This window comes from Myotis lucifugus, unplaced genomic scaffold, assembly GCF_000147115.1.
Source record: "Myotis lucifugus unplaced genomic scaffold, Myoluc2.0 scaffold_177, whole genome shotgun sequence".
In the NCBI taxonomy this organism is placed as follows: domain Eukaryota; kingdom Metazoa; phylum Chordata; class Mammalia; order Chiroptera; family Vespertilionidae; genus Myotis; species Myotis lucifugus.
The window spans coordinates 577,494-596,527 of NW_005871225.1; the positions used below are offsets into that span (position 1 = coordinate 577,494).

Below are 19,034 nucleotides of genomic sequence, written 5' to 3' on the forward strand. Positions count from 1 at the left end.
AGCATTAAAATTTCTGAAAGGGAAGTTATTATTCTTAATTTTTTTTAATGTTGGAGTAAGCAATTTTGTTTGAAATGTCAGGCTATGAAGACATCTTCTGCATAGAGAATGATGTGAACCATATGGCTTATTCACAATCAATTGAATTACAAACCATGGCAGTTCGTACACTTTCAGGAGATGCTTCTGTGGTCCTTCCATTAAAATTCCACTAATGTGACATTTGTGAAAAGGTTTATGTTTGGACACACATTCCCTCGCCATATGTGAAGCCACAGAGAGCAAGACCATCGATTCCAAGTGTTTATATATAAATCGACAGCTATCAGTTCTAAAAGATTTCTCATTGCATGTGTCAGAATCCTCTGGCCTTTTAGGGTCATCTTGTGTGTTTCCATGTTTACAAGACCCTGCCTGTTAATGTGGCTAACTTTTACTCATCAGACAGGAAGAAGGATCTTAAAAATCATTGTTAGGCAGAAAAACATTAAGAAAGTTAAAAAAAACTTTCCATATTTAATCTGTTAAACAATGGCAAATTTCTTATGAATCAGTGATACTGTAATTGAACTGGAGACATTTTTAGAGCAAGCTAGCTTTGGCTTTTTCACCCTCCGATTTGGAATCTGCTCACAGTACTGCCAGCTTAACCAAAAAGGATTAACTCTCATATCCAACTGAGAACACAGATAATTCTCAGTAATTGGTAAAAAATGAAGATGAATGGGGCTGAGAGATAAGGAGCAATTAGCTCATCAGCAGTTACAGCTGTGCACTCAATCCGGATCCATCTCTGGAGTCTCGGCCCCTTTTAAAGAACCTACGCAGAATAAGCACAGGACACCCTCCTCCCCCAAAATTTGCGTATACCTGCCCATCATTTCTCTAGTCTTCCAATTTATTTCCCTACTATACAAAGACACCTGTCATAGTATGCTATGTAAATGACTGCCTCTCTCAGGACCTATGTCTAAAGCCAATCTTCTTTTTAAACTTTTTTTTTTATAACAGAAACCAAATGACTACTGTAGACACTCTTAAATTCCCTGTCAATCGTTTCATTATAGCAGCATCATCTGTTTGAAAATATAAGCAATTCCCTCATCTAATTATAGGAAGGATTTGAGGTTCATTAACATTGCCAAGGCAGAGAATCCAATGTGCAACTGCAGAGCTCTGCGTGGTGGCCTGTGTTCTCAGTTTCCTTCTATTTGCTTTCTCAAGGTCTCCAAGACTTCTTCCTGAAATCATAAAATTAATTTTTCCTTCCGTGACTTAGAAGAAAGTACTACAGTGTAAACTATTCTATTTCTGTAGGAATGGGGGGAGGGAGGGAGCGAGGGAGGGAGAGAGAGAGAGAGAGAGAGAGAGAGAGAGAGAGAGAGAGAGAGGAGAAAGGAATAGTCAGCTGGGGAAGATAATTTTATCTCCCTATCTGCCTGGCTTGTTTTTTGTTTGTGTTCCATTTGTTTTGTTTTGTTTTGGCTGATGAACCAAAGTAAGGAGTAAGAACACAACTGAAAAACGCAGCTGTTAATACCAAACTCAAGTTCTTGTTTTTAATTGAAACTCCTACATCCTATAACTATTGCAAGTTTGAGAAAATGAAAAAGAATCCTACATTGCAGGGTTTGAAATGTGTTCAGGTTCGTGGATCACTGCATCCGTGGACAACGTTCAGAAAGAGAAAAGACCGAAGTTTCAAGATTACTTCACTTCCTTAAAGAAATAACAGCAGTTGGGGATTATGACTATAGTTTAAACAATAAGATTTTCTCAGGACATCTGTTTTGAGATCACATGTTGAATAGATATGAACTCATTTCCTACTAAGCAAGCAATCTACTATTGTTGATAGCTGTTTACCAGTTCTGTGAGTCAGATATTAGCTTGTGGCAAAGGTCCCTCTTAAATCCTCTGAGTATTCTTTAAACTGTGTACATAGTGTTTTCCTTAAATAAAATGTTAAGAGAAGTAAAAAAAAAAATGCAGTCTTTTCCTGTCTCTTGGTAAATTAAGTCCACGAAGTCTCAGACTTGGGAATAATATTTAATGTATTTATCTCTAAAGAGTCGTTTCCTATGTTGTCATTAGTTAAGGGAGTAAGATATTAGGTTTAGCAAGTATTTAAATAACACAGAAACTATTAAGAGATGCTAGCTATGTCAATATTTATACAGCATTTCAAAACTAGAAGTAAAATTAAGTTTCCTTTATTTAGATTAAATCAATTGTGCTTAATTTAGTGTCTTCAAAAATGTTCATGATGACAAAAAAAATAATAAGCAGACAAAAACACACAACTAGGGATACTATGGAATTGACCTTGAGTTCACCGGTTTTAAATTCTGCCTTTCCATTATCCCAGTCCCAATTTCCAAGCAGCATGTTTTAAGCTGGTTATGTAGATCAGTCCTTAAAGCAAAAAAATAGCAATTTATCTGGCCTGAATGTTGTGGATAGTGTTGCCACTAAAAAGAATCCAGGACATTTTTCCTTCTTATCTGCAATGTAGCTCATATCAGCCAACCTGTCACAAGATAGTACTTGATATAAACAAGAGATTGCAAAGACATCTCGGTAATCAATATCAGGATGGCTACAGTATGGAAGTCCCAACCAGTGCATATCATTTGTCTCAGCATCTATTTCTATGGCCAAATGAAGCATTAATTCAAATCATAAATCTATGGTGATTTAAATCTGGGAATGAGCACCTGCCTGCTTTAATGATTTATTTTGTACATTTCAGTAAGCAGGAGATTTGTCCATATGAACTGACAGGTCACCTTCAGATGCCAGGAGCTGACTGTTTATCACCATGCAGACTAGCATCTCATCTTAGCGAGTAAATATTAAACTAAAAGAATCCAATTGATTGTGGATGAGGGAGAATGGCGACATGGCCATATATTTTACTCAGCATGCTGATGCCTCACTCAGATCTATCCTGAAGTTCTCAGTTCTTCCTAAAGTGATCACTCTGTTGGAAAGACGTGAGCTCAAGGTCACCAGGTAAAATTGGAATGCACCATACTTATTTGTCAGTGTCAAAGTTTCTTTAAACACCTTTGTTTGGCTAATTTTTGTGATTCATATTAAGAACTGGAAAGGGACTTTTATAATAAAAATACCCCTTGAGTCCAGCAAGCCAGATCGAACCAAACCAAGCCCCCCAAAATTCTATTTCCTCAGATAATGAGGGTTTATTTACAACCAAGGGAAAAAACAGTGTTCCTGCATAGGAAAATCTGAAATGTGCAACAAAACCTGTGAGCCAGGCGAGTGCAAGAGAAAAAAGAACCCTGAAATAGCTTCAAAATTGTCACTGGATTTGGGCAGAGCTAAGGAGCAACAATACATCATTAAGTGGCACCTCTCTGAGGGGTTTTACTACTTCAAAGAGCCAGTTGATAGATTTGTGAGAGCAGTAAGCTTGTATTCTGAAATACTGGCCTTAGAGATTCTTGGGATTCCTCCTGGAATTCTTCTGCTCCAATACCACTTCCTGAGCCGCTCATGCTAACGATGTTCCTAAAAGATCCAGCACATCCTCCCAGAGTTCACACACCAAGCCACCCCACCCATTAACTGGATGCCTCTTGCGTACTGGGACTGTGGTATGATCATTTTTGTGTTCCTAGAATGAGCTAAAATCAAACTTACAACAAAATTCAAATGACATAACAGCTCCCCCAGGTTTCCTCACAGGCCAGTAGTTTAACCAATAACACCCATCAGAGATAATAGGAAAACAGAGGAGGAAGCAGTTAATGACTGTAAAAAGAGGACAAAGGTGATTTTCAAAAGGTAAAATTGGAGAAATAATAATAATAGCCAAACCAATACCAAATCTTACTGGTGTCCAAAGTGAAAAACAGACATGGTCATAAATAAAGTGATAAACACTTGACACATATGATCTCCTCAGTGGATAGAGCGTCGGCCTACGGACTCAAGGGTCCCGGGTTCGATTCCGGTCAGGGGCATGTACCTGGGTTGCGGGCACGTCCCCAGTGGGGGATGTGCAGAAGGCAGCTGATCGATGTTTCTGGTTCTCTATCTCTCTCCCTTCCTCTCTGTAAAAAGTCAATAAAATATATTTAAAAAAAAAATAAATAAAGTGATAAACACTTGACACATATGATCTCCTTGAATTATTATGATGTAATACTATTATGGAAGCCATTTTCCAGATTTGAAATGTTATGCTCCAAATTTTCCATAACTTTGCAAAGTCACAGACCAAGCAATTATTGAACACTACCAAGAGGCAAGTGGTGTTCTCAGAATCAGAGAAGACTAGGCCCATAGAAAGCAACTGCTAATTCACCAAGCACTTTGATCTATACAAGCTCAATCCCCACCCCTACCATGGCCTTGTACCCTCCCCTTCCCCCAAACTCTTGTTTCCTGATCTCTAGATAAAGGAGGAAGGCAGGGGGTGTGCTCAGGAAGGATAATAAGTCATAAATTCTTAGAGGACAGTAGCATGTGAGACAATAGAATAAAAATGACAAATATAACATTTCCACCTCAAATCAACTATTGATATGTAAATAAATGATCTCCATGCCTAAGGACTAGCAATGACACCAATATTACAAGAACCCCAAAATACTAAGACCCTCTAGGAAGATTCAATTAAATTTCTGCTCTGGTTTAAATTGGTGTTGGATGATGGGTGTCAAAACTGAAAAACAATATAGTCTACCAACTAAATACTTTAATGAAAGAAAAGTGATTTCTTCCAAATAAAACAAAAAGAAAATTCAAATTGTTTTTTAAGTATCATGTGATACCCTATGTACCCACATAATGAAGGTAAACTATTATTAAGTCAGTAGGCAAATATTACTCTATAATATTAATTATTAAGTCGATGTGAATGCTTAATTATGAGTTGTAGTCTCCTTTTCACATGCCTGCTGGTTTCTCCAAAGTCAAATTTCTGCTCTGCTGCTCAGAAATTTGAACAGAAGTATCATGTTTTAATATATTTTGCTTTAAATATTATTAAAATGCATAATTTGTTTATCTCTCCTCCCAAAACCAACTATTAAGAATAGCCTGCATTGAAATCTTACTCTTCTAAAATTTGATAACAATCCAGATTATGTTTCAAAATAATACTTAAAATTTATAGTGGGTGTCTATTTTTGCTCTAGTTATAATTCATTTACTTCAATCATTTTTATAAAATTTTTATGTGTTGATATTTAGAGAGAAAGAGGAAGGGAGAGGGAGAGAGGAAGAGAGAGATTGTGTGTGTGTGTGTGAGAGAGAGAGAGAGAGAGAGAGAGAGAGAACAACATATGGGTTGTTGTTCCACTTATTCCACTTATTCATGCACTCATTGGTTGATTCTTGTATGTGCCCTGACCAGGGATGGAACCCCTCAATCTTGGTGTAGTGAGACTATGCTCTAACCAATTGAAAATACCTTTTCTTCCATACACCTGATTGAGCAATGACACCTTTCAGATGATCACACAGTGGCAAGTTTTTAACTTTTAAAAGTCTAAATTTATGCATGTGAATGACGTAAAGAATCTGCTGCCCCTATATTCTCACTGGAAGCACCACAAATGCAAGCACTGATGTTTTTCTATCCATAGTATTCCCCCATATATCCTTAGCCACACCAATGTACTGAAAGTGGAGAGTTCATTATATAAAAAAATAATCTGTTAAAATCATGCATGGAAAAGAAAACTTAATGGAACTGTCATGAATGATTGTGTCCTGTGTGAACATTTGGTAGGAATAGTATCTTACACACATCTTATGGCATCTAAATTTCTCTTGGTAAATTATATTTTGAGCATGATTTCTACATTTTAAAGGGAAACCACACAGGGCAGTGGCAGGATAAAATTTTGTGTCTGACCAACACATGGATACTAAAGATGTCAATGAAAAGTAATTTCATTGTATTTGACAAAACAAATTACCCAGATGAATTCTGCAAAGGAAAAAAAAAACTGTTCCTTTGGTTTAAATAGTGACTGCAAACTTTTCATCTTTTCTCCATACCACAAGAAAAAAAAATCAAAAGAAATTAAAGTTGTATATCTAATATGAGAAAAATGGATAATAGTTGTATATAGAAAAAATTAATTATCAACATAATTCTTATTCTTGTCAGCACATGAAAGGATTAAGTTATATGTTGGCTGCTAAAGCAAATTTCTTATTGAAGAAGAAACACTTTAAGAATTAAAAAGGTAAAGAGTATGATTTTGTTTGTAAATATTCTTCTGCCACCTTACCCATAATCAATATTTTAGAATTCTGATTATTAAAACTTATTTGTATTATGAAAGATGTTAACTGAATGCTTATAGAAGTTGCAGGCATAAAGTTGATCTTATAATAAAAAATAATGTTGCTAATTATTTATTTAAACTGCATGTTATTAGAAGCTAAGTAGTATCTTCAAAATATACATTGTTTTGGAGATAAAAGGAACAACTTCTTGAATGGGTAACCAATAGTTTTGTTCTGGAAAATAAAGTAATTTGGTAGCAAAATGATTACAATACATTTCAGTGAACATACAACTCACCGACACTTGAATTCATGTCCCCATTTTCAGAATCTGCTCCATGTTGGTTATTACTGGCATGATAGTTGCTCATGGCTTCTAACTTGATTTTTTTCACCTTCATTGCTTCAGCAATCGCTGCATTGGTAGCAGCGGCAGCCGCTGCAGCTGCTGCTGTCAGACCTTAAAAGAATAAATTAAAAATGAGGTAATTCAAAATCAGATTTTTTGATGTAATAGTTCATGTGCTTTATATAACAGGCATACAAACACATTAAAGTATCTGACTCCTTTATGCCATACTTTGATAACATATATTCATCCCCACCTAGCCAAAAAAAAAATGGATATAAATGGGAGAGTGCTCTCTAAACTCCTAAATTAAATATTAGCAGAAACATAATTCATACAAAGAAGGATAGTAGTAGAATGCAGCCAGAATTACCTCTCAGACAAACCAATGTGAACATGTCATTCCCTGCTTAAAAATGCTCTCCAGTTGCCTAAAGGGGGAAAAATTGGAACTGCGTAACAGTTCACCAAGTCTTACCCTAAGGAGTAAACCTACCTTGTCACCTAAAGTTTCCTCATTTTCATGCCACACTCCAGCTACACCGAACATGCCACCAGGACTTACACATGCCCTGCCTCTCGAAGCCTGTGCTTTCACACATGCTGTTCCCCTTTTCTGGAACATCCTTGCCCCATGACTCACTTCCCTGACACAGGCCATTATGTTTGCCCAGAGCGATCTGTCTCTGTTCAGCCAGAGAACAGAAGGTAGAAGTGGATGTGAGATTAGAAATAGAGTTGATCAGATTATAAAAGAGCAGGAAAGGAAGGCCATGCTTTATGTATAGTAGACATAGCCAGCAGAGGTTTTTGAGCAGGGGAATGTTTATTTTCTTTAAATGTTTGAACTTTTAAAAAATATTTTTATTTCAAAGAGGAAGGGAAAGGGAGAGAGAGATAGAAATATCAATGATGAGAGAGAATCATTGATCAGTTGCCTCCTGTACCCTGCCTGCCTCCTGGGTATTGAACCCACAACCCAGGCATATGCCCTGACTGGGAATGGAATCCTGACCTCCTGCTTCATGGGTCCATGCTCAACAACTGAGCCACACCAACTGGGCTAAATGTTTGAATTTTTACCAAAGCAATTCACTTTATCTTGGCATTCCTCATCTGCAAAAAATCATACACTGAAATATATGATCTCTCCTCATTGTAAAACTTTAATAGTCCATGAGACAATATATACCACCACCATCTCCCTCTATATTTCTACTATGGCTGCTTCAAAGTTTCTGACTACAGTTCTTCAGCCTGGTTTAAATTTATTTATGTGATTTATTTCCACTTCCAGCTGGTGGATTAGAGACTGCACAATTCTCTCCTTCTTTTCCTCCCCACTAATCACCACTTTTGGTTAGTACAACAAATAAGTTATGGCCTCAGGAATTATAAGAAAGTCTTTTTCTGTAGAAATCTCTCTCTCTCTCTCTCTCTCTCTCTCTCTCTTTTTTTTTTTTTGAGATTAGGATCAAATCAAACCAAAGAGGTCTTGACTACCTTCACCCCAACACAAAACCTTCAGATTAGATCTTTGCATAAAAACTTGATAACCACTCCCCCCAAAAAGGCACTGATCTAAATTCAAACAATTCTTCTGGGTCTGGTGCTAGCATTTATTGCCTTTTAAGTTCCAACTTGAAATGATTCTCTTATCTTCCTATGATTGAATTTTCTCCCCAGTTACTCATTTCCTTCGAAGATGTTCCAGAATATTTTCTTTCCTGTTCTCTTAAAGTTCTCTTAGTGTTTCCCAGAAAATCTCTCTTCCTCAACTTTGACTTGTTACAAATGTGCACATTCTACTTGTCCCTTTTCTTTGTTGACTAATGTCATTCCATCTCCAAGTTATGACACTTCTAGGGCCTTTAACTTTGATTTATGCTGCATGTAAATATGTTTCTGGAGTATTTGAATAAAAAAGACAAACCTACAACTTGAGATATGATTGCTATTATACTGAATATCTGAATCTAATTCAGTAGCATAAAACATAACTATGCATGACATGGCATTGGAGAAGCCATAAAATCTTCTTGAGTATGGTTTCTTCATCTGTAAAACCATTATATTCACAAAGGGGTAGTATAAGATTTAAATAAGATAAACTAGGTGAAGAAAGCCACATGTTGAGTAAAAACTAGTCATGCCTTGCATTCTAGCTCCTCAATAGGCAAGTGCAGTCCAGGGTATGGACATCATGGCTGACCGCAGTTCCCTCAGATTGAAGAAATCTACTTCTCCTTAGCTGACTACATTCATTGTCAACTTTTTAAAAATACTTTTAGTAATTTTATCATCTATCTAATCTAATTTATGGTGCTCTTCTGTTTTTCCACTTGACAGTTTCCCCAGTTGTACATTTCTAATAAAATTCCAAATGACATAACATATAATGTGTGTGTGTCACACACATTTAGTTCTTTAATAGCCTTCAAATCTACCCAATTTTCTCCATTCCCACTGGTTTTCCCTAGTGCAAACTGCCAACTTTTTGTCCCTGGAATCCTGTAATAGCCTCTTAACAGATTCCACTTCCCCCACCTCCAATCTCTTAGCAGTGAATGTAACCTTATGAAAATAAAAATCCAACATGACATGCAATGGCTGTTCTTAAGTGCTGGTGGGAAGCTCTGCCTGGCTGTGAGGGCCCTTTGTGCTCAGTTCCTACCTATCTGTGTAACGTCATCTGTTCCCTCAGGTTCCCCTTGATCTCTGTGTTCCAGGCATATAGGCCTTCTTCCACTTCCTCTAAAGGTCTGCATTCCTTCCTTCAAGCCAGACTTCGCATTATTCCCACTTTCTAGAAAAGCTCTCCAGTCCCCTACTCCAGATCCACCTATGCATCCATCATGCGGTGGCTTTAGGAGTAGCAGGCTAAGGTTCCCGACTCTTCAGTCTACCTGGGAAACAGTTACCAACATTTTAAGAATCAGCTCAAAACTCACTTATTTTAAAGGGCTGACCTTCCCCACCCGACTCCTACAGAGTAGAGCTAGCCATCCACTTGCCTGTGTTCTCACCCCTGCTGTATGAGACTGCAATCCTCTGTGCTCTGAATCACCCCTGGAGTTTTAAAATGTGCAAATAGCTGAGTTCTATCCTCTGAGATTCTCATTGGGGCCCTGCATTTGTATATTTTGAGTTCATTTTACTGCTCCTCACATCATGTTAATGTGCAATCTGAGAAGAGAAACTCAGTCCCTTGAACTATTTTTACTTTTTTTTTTTTTAAGAGAGGGCCTGTGGTAGTGGGGTAGGTTTAGGGTTAGCTCCTACCACTAGGTTATAATACTGAAAGGACAGAAATACTTCCTTAGAATATGCATCTCAAACACCTACCACAATGCCTGGCACAATTTGTCACTGAATGAAAAAATGCTTCTCAAAGTAGATTAATTGGAAAACCAAAGGGAAAATATAGTCATTATTTTGACACTATCGATGTAACTAATTTGAAACATTATGTTTATGTTAAAGTTAACCTGGATCTACTAGGAGTAGCAAATCTCATTAATAGAAAGCGAAACTCACCAAAGCTGCATCTGCCTGGGATGGAGAAGATCACAAAAGCCTCACACCCCCAACCCCTGCACTTCCTGCACTTACTGTTGGCCTTGCAGTGGCCCCTTGAATATCTGATGTAACTCTCAAATCCCTCCAATTTGCTGTCTCTATAGTACAAACTTAGCACAGAACCTATAACTTGCTTTAGAAACAAGCCCCATTGTACATTTTGTTCTCTAATAAAGTTACTTTTGTGGGGGGGGGGGTGAATGTAATGAACTCACAAAATAACTTTATTTTTCGTCTATGCTTCATAGAGAATTCTGAATGTGAACCACTTTCCATGTAATCAAGAATTGTCTACTTGTGTTAACACTGGCAACCCACAACATTTACCATCCACTTCTCTCACTCTCCTCTTAGTCCTTTCCTCAGTTCAGCTTTCTCCCCTTGCCTCAGCTTCAGAGAGATTTTTGTTGCCCCCTCCTTGAATACTCGACCCTTATACTACTGCAACTTTACCACTGCTTTTAGCTCTTCCCTGTCAAAACAATCCCTTGTTCCTGCTGAGCTAGGTAATCCCGTGTTTCTTAAAGCGATACTCGACATCAGATAGAGATGTAGCTGGAGTGCATGGTAAAAGTAGAGGTTATCTTCCCTGGAGTCATAGCCACAGACTATTTCTGGGAAGGACTGAGGAATCAGTGTGTTTACCTTCCAACAGGTTTAATCTGATGCTCAATGAGCTGACATTACTTGATGACAGTCATTTACACTAAAGTGTGTCTGCATCTTACAGTGAAAGCTTGTTAACTAAGCAGAGCATCATCGCAGTGGCTCACAATAGTGAGTGTGCATACAAATCAAGGAGGACACATTAAAATACAAAATCAGGTTGGACGGAGGAATCGGCCTTTGAGACCGACTGCCCCAGTGTGCTGCACTTGGCAGAAGTGAGTCTCGTGTGTTTCGCCTACCACAGCAGAAGCAGAGGACAGCCAGGCCATGCAGGGCTTCTCTGTGTTTCCGATGCAGAGTCACACATGTATTCATCTCTAACAACACTACATCCATAAATCTATCTGGAATCTACTGTAATCGTGACTTAAACAGCTTGGATAATTGCTCCTGATTCTGAATTTAGTTCACAAGTTTTCACCAGATTTTTTTTTTCTTTCATTAGGGAAAACAAGGAACAAATCAATAAATGAATATTTTTTTTAAAATCTCTTATACTAAAGAATGATTAACCCACTTACCTCACCAATCACACTTTTGTATCCTCTCGAAGAACATTTGTAGTATCTCATATACTATGACAAAAACATGTACTGAACTGAGAAGTCGAATGTAATATGATTTTATTTTATTTTAAGAGATTCTCAATCCAATTTTATCGTCATCAATGGGGAAGCTTTAATTACTGATGAAAATAATGGGTTGAGAAATATTTTGTTTAAAAAATACATTTTCCTTCAGAGAAAGGATAAGTCTCAAATATGACAAAAGCTACCTAATAGCAGAGTGAAAATTTAGCCATTTGACAAATGGAGACCTAAACATTGTGTTTCTATCAAAGCATTTGATTTAGTAGACTACATTGATCAAATTTATCAAAAAAAAAAGTCTTATTGGCCCTCAGGAAAAGGGTTGGCAAGCAAACTTAGAGTCCAAATGTCTATATCTTGAAAAATAACTTGTTTCTTTTTTCATTTATATTTGATCTCAACAAACTCTTCTCTTACAAAAGAATAGATTTTACACAGAATTTAGAAACATTGCTTGTCATATTATTGTCTGAATTATCATACAAACTCAATGCTGGGGGCCCAATTCTGCTTTGCTCTATCAGAGCAAATTCTATATATATTTTAAAAACTGGTTATTGTTAGAAATTATTTTTATCTTGGCTTATAGATTTCCTGTACTATTAGTTTCACTTTTTGATGTTCCGCTACAATTTTTTTAAGTTCTTGTTGAATAAGAAACTGTATGGGAAATCCTCGTTATCTAATCTCTGTTTCATATAAGGAGTAAATATTGTGGTTGAAAAAAAAGCATTCCAAAAAGCCATACAAACTTTGGACAACATGCATCTAATTTACCTGGAATACTGCACAGCAAGCTATATAATTCCTATGGCTTCAAAATCCTAATTGCTAAAATCTGAGATATCAATTTTGATCTCATAGGGAAGTAGAAAATATGTGTGAAATAATAGATGCTACAGTAAGGGCACATACTAAGCCCTCTGCAAAATGGTAGTAGTTATTATCAAGTAACCCATAATACCCATCATGTCCTTATATTTAGTTTTGCTATTGTTCAGCTACACACAAAAATGCAAATATGACAAAAGCTACCTAATAGCAGAGTGAAAATTTAGCCATTAGACAATTGGAGATCTAAACATCATGTTTCTATCAAAGCATTTGATTTAGTAAACTACACTGATCAAATTCATCAAAAAAATCACTAAAATCTGCACTCTGTGCTACATTGATACAAAACCTCCACTACTTCACGTTCAATATCCAAAAACCAATCCATAGGTTTATCATTTAGAAGGAAAGCAGGCATTGTTACCACTTAAGTACCTTATTTTACTTTGCAAAGATAGCTTTCTTCTTCTGCTTTCAACTTTTATCAAAACAGCCTTTAAATCCTTCAAATGCCATTATACAATCCTGATCACTCTCTTTAACAAAAGGAAAAGTCCCCAGTCTATTTATTTCAAATAAGTCAGTACCCCTAGTTATAAAGTGTAGATTACAACTGTAGATTATAAATATCAATAAAAAAGACATATTGCTGTCAAATTCTTTCTCTGATCTGTTTGTTTGCTCATTAACTTGAAAGGTCCAATCTTTGATCTTTGGTTTCAAAGGCATCAAGATGACTTCCAAATGTTTGATAGGTTGTCTACTTTTACATCGCATTCCATATAAAATGCATTTCCCAAAACTTAATAGGTAAAATAAAATGGGTTATATGCAAGAGATAGTCCGCATTCAAAGCTTCCATATGATAGACTTTTTATTAGTCTATGCCACTTTACCCAAATTTAGAAGAAGCCATTTTAAACATGCAGTAGATTATAGCCAATGGTAGTTATTATTAATATGCTGGAATTGATAAGTTATTTATGTCTGGCATTCTTCCTACTGATTATTCAGGGAGACAGGCAGCTTATAAATATCTCATCACTCCACAGTCACAGAAATTTCATCGACAGTGCTTATGCACAGCTATTAGCAATATGAATCTAACCATTACAAGAAGGAGGAAAATCGAACATGTGGCATTAATACGCAGTCCTGGTTCCTAACCATCTGATAGGCAGATGGTGTGAAGCGGATTCTCCAGCTGAAATGAAGGGGCACATCATTTAAAACCTTGTTTGCATTCTAACTGATATCAGTGCCATATTGATATACATGATACATCATGGCAGTATTTGAACAATCTAGTTTGTTTCAGTCATAAATGTTTACAGCCTTGTTTTTTTAATCTTATAAGCATGTTCAGAACAGTGTATTTTTAATTTATGAAACCTATTGTTTACTTCTGTTGAGCTAAAAGATTAGTGGAAAGCAGAGATATTAAATTACTTCAACCCAAAGCAATCTAACCAAGACAGATGAATAAAGTGGGTTTCAATTTTCAGTAAAGGATGTTAGTAAAGGAATTTTACAATTAGCCCAGGCATTTTGTGCATTAAATACATTTATTCATTTAAACCTTCCAGCTCCACACACCCCCCCAATAGCATACAGAGAAACTTAATGGTTTACATAGTCATTCATTTAAAACTCTCACTGTGTGCAATTAATCTTGTCTAACAATTCAATTCGGGAAGTAAAACATCAAAAAGCATAGTTCAATTCAACAGTCATTACTGTGAAGTAATCTTTCTGCTCCTGACAGTTCCTATAGACGCTCTGCAATACTCTGTTGAAGGTGCATTCATTGTAAGCTTCATATGAGTTTGAATTACAACTCAATTGAAATCACTCCAAGTTTTAGAAGAACTCTTGGCTCAATATAGCAACTTGAAAGTACCAGTACTTGCCTTTTTACTCTGTTTTCTTCCTTTCCTTATTGAAATACAAGCTGTCTAAGACACTGACACTAATTTTCACAGTTATTTTGTTTCTCAATATTTTCTAAATAAATGAAAACTGGAACTGAAACATGCCTGTTCTCACTCTTAAATGATTAAATAATGGTAGTGTTAAGCAACCAGAATAAGTAAGTTAATTGTGAATCAGGGTGGATTAAAAATTTTGAGTGTGAATTTGTCTTCTAATGTCCATTAGACTGACTTTACTTGCCCTTTGAAACACATTTATATTCTGGAGAGAAAAGGAAAATTGATCTTTGAGGCCATTAATGGAAACACTCCTTATCCCAGTTTTCAGTTCTTCAATTGATTTAATTAGATTTTTTAAATGTTTGGAGTAACAAATCAACCCCATGAATTTGAAGAAACATATAGTAGAGAGTGTATAATTTGAAAATGACTAATAAATCAAATAGATATCAAAAGTAGCATTTTTATTCTGAATAGTTTAAAACTGCAATCGCCCAGAGTGAAGGAATGATAGCAGTACTGAAGTCAGGAGGAGGGAGCATCATGGGGATGTCATTTGACCATGTGTATATCACTGAGGAATTTCCAGGAAAGTCTTTGAAATACTCAACTTCTGATCATTAACTCATAGAATCAGGCTGAAATGTAATCAATGAAGATTTGAAATTACTATGGTTAAAATAAGAAAATATGCAATTTATGAAAAGTTGAACTGGACACCAAAAGTTCTTAAATAACTCACTTTTACTCCTTTTTTTTTTAACAGGATCACCTTTAGAAAAGTATTTCTTAACAGCTAATTGGGGTAGAAACTTAGAAAACATTAAAATGAGCAAGACTTTATTTAATACAACCCTTTTATTTCACTGATGATGAAATTTAGGGGCAGTGAGGTTAATCATTTCTATAAAGTTACACCATTAAATAATGACAGAGTAATCCCAATTCCCCTAACTCCCTGCTCAGCACTGACCACACCAGCTCTGTCAATAAATGCAACAGGAAGAGTACACAGAAACCTATAGAATCACTGAAAAAAAATTAATCACCTTTGCTCAAGTAGCTATGAATTGCATAGGAAGTCAAGATTATAGACACTCAGGTGATATCACAAATATAAGTTGACTCCACTTAGGAACCTGATCTAAATGTTCATTTGTGATTCAGTTTTGTAAAATTGAGACTATATTTGCCACAAAAATAATCATTCAAGTTTAACTATGCACAAAATGTTTAACCTGTACTACTGGTGAAATACAGTATTTATATTAGCCTGGTCATATATCTTAAATATGGCACAACAAGGAAAAACAGAAGAGCAAATGAATGATTTTCCACTATATATCTTGAATATAGAAAAAATTAAAACAAAGTGAAATAGATAAACCTTGACTCTAATTTTCTTTAAAGCTCTCTTCTTATTATTTCTTATTATTCCATTCTCCAATAAACTGGGAATTAAATGTCCTTATGTTTGTCTAAGGCCCAACACTTCCTATTCCCTACATTTCTCATCACCCCAAATTATTCAATGAGTTGAGTCCAGTCAGGGGGCTCTTACTAGCCTGAGAGTATCTGACAGTATGTGATATTCTAAAAGACATTTTTAAAAAAATATATTTTATTGATTTTTTACAGAGAGGAAGGGAGAGAGATAGAGAGTTAGAAACATCGATCAGCTGCCTCCTGCACACCTCCTACCGGGGATGTGCCCGCAACCCAGGTACATGCCCTTGACCGGAATCGAACCTGGGACCTTTCAGTCTGCAGGCCGACGCTCTATCCACTGAGCCAAACCGGTTTCGGCTCTAAAAGACATTTTTAAAGAGACTTCTTGTCAATATATTGATGACAGCTCAGGCAGTATAATAAGTGAAAAGAGGAAATGGTGTCGTAAATTTACCTTCCTGCAAAAGAACCACCTCACTGGCACTTCAGCTTGAGAGTAATCTCCCCCAAATGTTCTTCTCTTTTCCTGAACACCATGTAAATTCTCTTCTAAATCCATTAATAACTCAATAAGAGTCTCCCCCAACTTTTTTTTTCTTTTCCCAGAATCCAGGTAGCATGTGGAGCTCTATCAGTCTGGGGTTGTTGGTAAGGAGAAGAGTTGAGAAAAAAATGTGGAATATAGGTAACCCTTTTTACATGTAAATCTTATTGGGGGGAACTTATCCAATGAGATAGAAACAGCTGGAGTAGGTGTGGCCACAAAAGTTTTTAGATATACCAACTATTAGCTTTTTAAAACTTATTTTTTGTAAGGAAAAGACTCAAGAAACGAATGTAATTGTACACACACACGCTTTCTAAATAGAGGTCAGGGTCTGGTTTGGGAACAATACACAACCATATCCACTGAACAACAAAAGGAACAGAGAAGCTAGCTGAGGCAATATGTTCTTCATACCTTTGTCATTAGATTCTTATATTTATATAATACCTACCTAAAAAGCAGGTATTTTTCTCATTTGGTTACAAGGAAAATGTAGCTGGTAATAGGCCAAAAACAGTGCTTGGAAGAGTAGGTTTTGGTTTACAGTTTTAATGTTGGACTATGGAAAGAACAATCCTGATTAATTTAGAAAAACAAATAGGGCAATGCAATAGAGAAGATACAAAAGAAATATAGGTCTCAAGTAGTTGTCATCACCTCGGGGGTGGAAAGTTAAATAAATGAAGCCTTTATTTTGGTATACCTTTGTAATCATAGTCAAATTAATTTTTTGAGTATAACTTAGACATATTACTTAAATTGTTTGATTTGGAGGCAACATCATACTTTATTGTTCAAGAAATAAATGCTATGTTTAAAGCTATTTCCCTTCTGATATTTGATTAGTATATTTAACCCAGCTCACCTAGGATCAGAGCAGATGGACATCAAGGAAGAATTACCAGTGGTTGGTATTATATCATTCGTTCCTCTTTTTTGCTGCAAAGATCATTCAAACTGAAAGAAACGTTTACTTCCTAACTGGGCAAGAAATGTGATCCTTTTGTGTACTCGCTGGAACCTTTTACTTTATTTCAAAACACTAGTAAATCATAGCAAATCTTCAATTGTTCTTATATCTCTTCATTTTAGGAGCAAAATGAGTAGCTCTGTGATCCAAAATCTTCTCTTGACCTAATTTATGTTGTACCATGAGATTCTATTAAAAGAAACTAAATCACTGCAGTAGATTTATTCGCCTTAAATAATTTAAGCTAATTGAAAAAGACCAATCTAAAACTAAAACACTTCTCTCAAGCATTCAACTTCTGCATGTCAATTAGTAATTTAAACAATCAGCTAATCACAACAGCTTTGTGAGAAACATGGACCTGTACTATGTACACATTTCTCTATCTCCACTGAGCTGAAGGTAGAAATAAACATCAATTCTGAGTCTGAAAGTATGTGTATCTTTTCTGTAGTAATTAAGTAATCCTAATAAAGTATTTTCACTGATGGATTTGAGATTTTTCTCAATTTTCCCAAACAAGTTTGAAATGAACACATAGAAAAATGAGAGAAATATTGGAAAAATTATATACAGTCACTCTTTTGGCAAGAAGTTATGTCATTTCAAATTTATAACATGACTGAAGCAAATTTGAAAACATTAGTATTATTCACAAGGTTACCACATCATAATAACCAGAATCTGAACTCCTATGCATTGGTTTTAAAATTAAGAACCCAACTTCATGTTATTATTTTTATATTTTATTTTTTTACGTTGCTTCTTATTAAAATTATTAAATATCAGTTTGATGTAAGCCATGTTAGTTGTGGCATATAACGTTATCACAAATTATAATATTTTAATTGTCCCATCATTATAGAACTCCATTTATAAAAGAAATAGTCATTTTTCTCATGCAATCATTTACTTTTATAATTCAGCCTCTGTAATTCCTGGAATGTACAGCATAATCACTGGTATGACAATCCTACAAAGCATTACAAAAGCTCTTGCAGTATTTTTACCATAGATTTTTCTTAAGAGAATTAGACGATTCAAACATAACTTTATATTGGAAGTAAAGCCTTTTGAAATATTGCTAAAGTGCATATTGAATAAAGACAACACACTTAGGCAGACTTTTCCCCCTTTAAACAGCATTCATCTTTTCAAAAGCAATAGATTCTCAGTCCACACGGAGTCTATTGCATTATTCATTTCATGTGCAACCTCATGCTGGACCATAAATTGTTACTTTATCTAATCAAAGGAGACTTAACTCTACAGAAGGTCAAAGGTTTAATTTTGTGAAGTATTATCTTACGCTATGAGTTTAACCGAAAAATAGAAGAAGAAAAACAGCCAAGAAACTGGTAATAAATGAACCTTTATTGCCTCAGGCATTGGCCTAGTTAATAAACTTTCATTGAAGGTTTCTTTCAACTGTTACGGACAATGAGAGGGAAAAAAATCTTAAATTACAGCCATGTGTGACTTTTAAGGCAGTCATTCTTTTTTATCTCAACCTCCCCCACTCAGAAAGAAAGAAAGAAAAGGACAAAGAAAGATTGTCTTCGATCTCTTAACCAAAAATGTATGTCTCCAAACAGATGAAAAAGTGCAGATAAACTTTTCTAAAAGCAGAGGTCAGCTTTGAACAATCTAAAAAAAGGCATTCTTTAGGTGTTGAATCTTAGAGAACAACCTCTCTAGCTAAATGTAAAACTACAAGAGGAGGAGGAAGACATGGTGTGTTCTCCACAAGGCTCTGAAATCACAGCCTCCTGCTGAGCAAAACATGAGCCTTAGAATCTCAATATTATTGCACACATCCCATTGTGGTTTCAATATTCATCAAATG

General features: G+C 35.8%; 1 protein-coding gene across 1 annotated transcript in view; it reads right to left on the reverse strand.

Moving 5' to 3' along the window:
* DACH1 (dachshund family transcription factor 1) overlaps positions 1-19,034 on the reverse strand; it is a gene marked incomplete at its 5' end in the record, with an annotated part of 423,490 nt that overhangs the window by 197,123 nt on the left and 207,333 nt on the right. Inside the window, one exon of the mRNA XM_014462295.2 lies at positions 6,569-6,730. Within this exon, the coding sequence (XP_014317781.1) occupies positions 6,569-6,730 (162 nt within the window). The remainder of the gene's footprint in view (positions 1-6,568; positions 6,731-19,034) is intronic.